Genomic DNA, 5263 nt, shown 5'->3' with positions numbered 1-5263 from the left:
TTACTGTTGTAACAATCAAATAAATGCTTTCTTGGTGAACATGAGATTTCTTTGAAAAACATTAAAAACCATAACTGACCCCAAACTGAATGGTAGTGTACATAGTAAATTACAGCATTATAGTGCAAAACAGGTTAAGAAAAGATTAAACAAGATTTGGCTTCAAACAGAAAACAAGACAAATGTGAGAAGTGATGAATATTTACTCTCATTAATGGCTCAGTCATTCTTATTTGTCTCTGCATAGAATCTCACACATGGCCCGTGAGACGTCCTAATTCACCATTGAACAGGGCTTGTGCAGCCCAACCACATTTGAAAGGGTGGGTGGGTGCTTTAAATATGCATACCATCCAACAGAACATTTCTCTCTCTAGAGGAAGTGAGTCATAGACTGGAGAGAATGCTTTAAACAAGGGATCGAGGCATGTGAGAGTCTGATATGCATAGCTGAGAGGACCGTTACAGCTGAGAACAAAGGGCACTGCGCATTACACATATGATTAACAGAGGGTTTTAAAAACGAGTGCATGGATACACGCTCTCTTCATGCGTGTCTGCTTTAGGAAGTGTGCATATGTGCATATGTGATAATGTTTGCGTTTATGTTTACATGGAGAGACTGATCAAAAAAGATTTTCACTGTTTTTTTTTTCGACACCAATATTCACCCTTTTCTAATTGAAATAATCGGTTTCTCATGGCAAATTACTGTTCATCAACAATGATACTGTTATAACTATTATTTGGATGTTTCAGAGGAGAAAATGCTACAAATATTTATATCTATTTATTTATTTATATATATATATATATATATATATATATATATATATATATCAGTTATTGAATGCTAGAATATTGAAATAACTGGTATGTCAAAAAAAAAAACTGTGAAAAATTGACTGATCTCTAAATAGATGTGTCATTTATTAACAGAAAGACATCTTGCTCCCTCTCTGTAGTGGTGAATCAGTGGGAGTCTGTTAGCATGGAGTGTGAGTGTGTGAACCCACCACGTCACTTCATTTCTTCTCTTCCTGTTCGTATAAATGAAGTTGTCATTTCTGGCACGGTTTAGCTTCCCTATCTTTTTTTGCACAGTGAATTATAGGTTAGTTTGTAGTCACAGACCAATATATAACAGGCAGGTTGCATAATTATGTACATTTTCAGTCCTGAAATAACTAACCATCAACTTCTTGTGAAAAAAAAAAAAAACAGTAGCCATGTATGATTGTGGATGTGCGCTTATGTGTACTTATGTACCTGCTCCCTCTCAGCATGCCTCCTCTCCTCCTCTCTCCGGAGCTGCTCCATCTCCTCATAACGCCTCCTCTGCTCTCTCTCCTGCTGTTTCCGGAGCTCTCTCTCCCGTCGCTGTTGCTGTGAGATTACAAACACATGTTCTCATTAATGAACCTCCCATTCTTACAAATAAATCTCAATGCTGACCCCAACTATCGGCCCAGCTTCACACTAGCACATGTAGTTCCTTCCTATACCACTAGGTGGCAGTTTAAAAGACAATGCATTTCGAGCGGGTAGCCATTCTGAATGGCGTTTCCCCAGCAGGGGCTGCTGACAGGAGCTGTGCTGAAATGAGGCGGCCTGACAGTGGACCAGCGGGAGATAGATGTGTTGAATGAGAGGTTGACGCCCAGCCGGGCCCCCTGATTCATCCCCACAGGTTTTCTGCTCCCTCCCCTACTGAGAAAACCCTACATCACATAACTCAGGAATATCTCTACTGGTTCAGTTATCATCATCTTTCTTTGTCTCCTGTTTGAAGAGTTCCCAAGATGTTGGGTAACCTTCCTGTGGACTGATCATAGCTCAGAGTCTCCCATCTCATGAGCCATTACACAGACAAAATAGAGTACAGGAAGTGTGTGCTTGAGTGTGACCGGAATAATAGCAAAGCATATTGTCTGTTTGTTCTGATAGGGTTACAAGGAAAAACAATGCTAAATGCAAACAATAAAATGCAACTAAGCATATAATCATGCATGAAAGCAGAAGAAAATGCTTCCCATTTCTTTTGTTGTTGATGCCAGAGGCTGTGTGAGATTTTGACTCAAATTCATGTGTTAATTGGTAATATGGTGAATACTAATAATTTTTTTGATCCATATGTCTGCTGTTGTTGTTTTTGTTAATAATTTAGCATATTGTTTATGATAATATTATTACCTTTCAACGTATTTTTTGATTCAGAACAACTTTGGTTCTTTGTTGGGTAATAACTTGATATTTAATGGGTCTTAAAGCAACCTCAGATGCTGGAATAAGAATATATAAATTAATACAATATTATAAATATATTTAGGTTAAATATTTAGCTTTAAAGATATTAAAATAAAACGTGCTTTAAATAATATAAATATAAATGAATAAAATATTATAAACAATATATTTAGATTAAATATTTAGCTTTAAATATATTAAAATAAAATAATAAGTGCTTTAAATAATATAACATGAAATAATTCAAACTATATCAATACAACATTATAAATATATTTAGATTACATATTTAGCTTTAAAGATATTAATACACCACTCTAATGCTGAAGATTTCAGAAACATGGCTACACACCCACAGTCTTTAAACTGTTTCTTTTCATACCTCTTCTAGTCTCCTCCTTTGCTCCTTCTGTTCCTCGATGCGTTTCTGCCTCTCTGCCAGTAGTTGGCGCTTGTGTTCCTCATTCTGTTGCTGTTCTAGCTGTTGTCTCCTCAGGGCTTCGGAGCGCTCCTTATTGGCCAACTGCAGACGCAGGAAGTCCCGCCTCAGGGTCGATTCCCCAGGGATGTTTATGATGGAGCTGTAAGGAAGACGTTAAATCATCTTTAAGTCAATCAGGTCTCCACAATACCCACATGCTTGTGTATGTGAGCGGAAAAAAGTCTATGTACCTCGGCTCTCCTATGTCTCGCTCTTCCTCCTCCTCTTCACTTCCACTGTACTCATATTCCGTCTCGTCTGAAAAAAAACAAAAAAACGGATAATCACACAGCACTGCAAGACGTAGGTTTTTAAGAATAAAACTTTTAAAGGGGTCATATGATGCGATTTCAATTTTTCCTTTCAGCATAGACTAAAAAAAAAATCAAGCTTGGGATTTAAGAATCAATATTGGCTCATCAAAATGAAGAAGATTAAAATCGAGTAATCGATATTATCAACCCAGCCCAAACAGAAACCAAGTAAACTCACCCCTCTCTCCTCTCTTCTTCTTGGTCCGGTCAATGTGGTCTTTGAGCTGGATTCGGACCTGTCTCTCGTTGGGAAGGTCTTTGATGAAGGGATGCTTGACGAGCTGCTCAGTACTGGGTCTCTGGTTGTGATTCTTCACTAAACAGCTCTCAATGAATGACTGGAACTTTTTAGACCTACAGAGAACAACAAACCGATCAGTTTTGACTATCAGGTCCTGTTCATTACCATCAGTTGTAGATTTGAAGTGCATATTCAATATGATGAGAGGTTTGACTCACCACTTCTTGGACTTGAGACGGGGCGCTGGGTTTCTGGGTATGAGGAAAAGTGCTCGCATGGGATGCATATCGCACAGCGCTGAGAAAACAGACAGGTGTTTGTGTTTAGCAATCACTGTGTTCATATAAAATACATTATCATGTACTGCATTGCGCTGGACTTACGAGGGGCTCCTTCTGCCATTTCAATAGCTGTAATTCCCAGCGACCACAGATCACTCTGTAACAAAACGGTGCTGTTAGGATCTCTGCCTGAAGCCAAACAAGACCCTCACACAAAAGCAATCAGGTGTTGTAAGAAGAAAGTGAGCGTAATTAAGAATCGTTTGAAATACCTTGAAGTCATATGTGGCATCTGGGTTCTCATCACAAGCTATGACCTCTGGAGCCATCCAATATGGCGTGCCAATAAAAGTGTTCCTCCTACCGACGGTACGGTCCAACTGTGCACTCACACCAAAATCAACTGTTGAAAACACACGCAATCACACACACACCGGGAAGATTTGGCCTTAATGTGTCTGCGTGCAGTAACGAGAGGAGAGGTCTTTGATGAAGTGCATGCTGCCATCTGCCTCTGTGCCACTCTTCCCTCGTCACCGCAGGCAGTTGTTGTCATAGCAACCAGCCTGAACTGTCTCCCAAACTCAAACAACTCGATGACAAGCCCTAATAACTCCAGAGGAGGGTCACAGGCTCCTCAAGACAGACAGAATCAACCAATATAAACACACACATACATACTCAAAAAAAAACCAACCTGTTTCTAGATATTGGACACTACCAAAAATTCTAGTTACGTTATCATCATTGTTACTTTTAGTTAGTTAAACCTCAACACTGATTCATACACATTTACGGAAGCTTCTTCTGAAGTAAGTGTGTCATAACAGAATGTACATTGTGTCTGTGTGATAGCTGTCCGGGGTGTGAACTCACCTAGTTTGACTTCCGCATTTTCTGTGAGCAAAACGTTCTGACCTTTGATATCACGATGAATGACCTTATGTTGATGCAAGTGGGTCAGACCCTATCAAAACCAGATGAATAGGTTAGACTCAACTGGAGAAGGTCAAATGAGGAAACACTCTTCAAAAATAACACTTCTGTAAGCTAATAATGTCTTCTAGTGGCCCACACTACACAGATACTCACCCTGAGGATCTCTCTGCAGATGTAGGCTGTCCACTCCTCCTTCAGAGAGTTTCCTTTGGTGTTCTTTATCAGGTCTGTCACTGAACCAGCACCACAAAACTCCATCACCAACTACAGACACAACACGTCAACAATATTAGGACAAAACCTAACAACCCAATGATGAACAATCTAATTTAGTGGAGAACTATTCTACACTTATATACACATATGTATATATATTTACACACACACATACATAAACATACATATGTAAAAATACTGCCGTTCAAAAGTTTGGGATCATTAAGATTTTTAAAGTGTTTTAAAGAAGTTTTTATGTTCATCAGGGCTGCATTTATTGTTAATGAAGATAGCATATTAGAATGCCTTGATGAGCATAAAAAACCTCTTTAAAATATATATATATACACACACATACACAATATATATATATATATATATATATATATATACACACACACACATATATGTATATATACATACACACTGAATTTAAATAATATAGATTTATTATATAATATTATTTATTATCCTCAAATTCAATTTAAAGACCTAAAACAAGGGTGTGAAATGCCATTGAGCAATTCAATACAGCACTCGGGAT

The 5263-nt window shown here is 38.2% G+C and overlaps 1 protein-coding gene across 1 annotated transcript in view; it reads right to left on the bottom strand.

Annotated features, from left to right (window-relative positions):
• The window catches only part of tnikb (TRAF2 and NCK interacting kinase b), a 62711-nt gene that overhangs the window by 25465 nt on the left and 31983 nt on the right, over positions 1-5263 (bottom strand). Inside the window, exons 6-14 of the mRNA XM_016453900.1 lie at positions 4657-4767; positions 4441-4531; positions 3837-3967; positions 3667-3721; positions 3502-3580; positions 3221-3396; positions 2920-2986; positions 2630-2828; positions 1270-1386 (exon numbers count right to left, since the gene is read on the bottom strand). Of these exons, the coding sequence (XP_016309386.1) occupies positions 1270-1386; positions 2630-2828; positions 2920-2986; positions 3221-3396; positions 3502-3580; positions 3667-3721; positions 3837-3967; positions 4441-4531; positions 4657-4767 (1026 nt within the window). The remainder of the gene's footprint in view (positions 1-1269; positions 1387-2629; positions 2829-2919; positions 2987-3220; positions 3397-3501; positions 3581-3666; positions 3722-3836; positions 3968-4440; positions 4532-4656; positions 4768-5263) is intronic.

This window comes from Sinocyclocheilus anshuiensis, unplaced genomic scaffold (genome assembly GCF_001515605.1).
Source record: "Sinocyclocheilus anshuiensis isolate Anshui unplaced genomic scaffold, SAMN03320099.WGS_v1.1 scaffold928, whole genome shotgun sequence".
Lineage (NCBI taxonomy): Eukaryota > Metazoa > Chordata > Actinopteri > Cypriniformes > Cyprinidae > Sinocyclocheilus > Sinocyclocheilus anshuiensis.
Note: the sequence above shows the minus strand (reverse complement) of the source record. Positions and strands in the feature narration are given on the sequence as shown.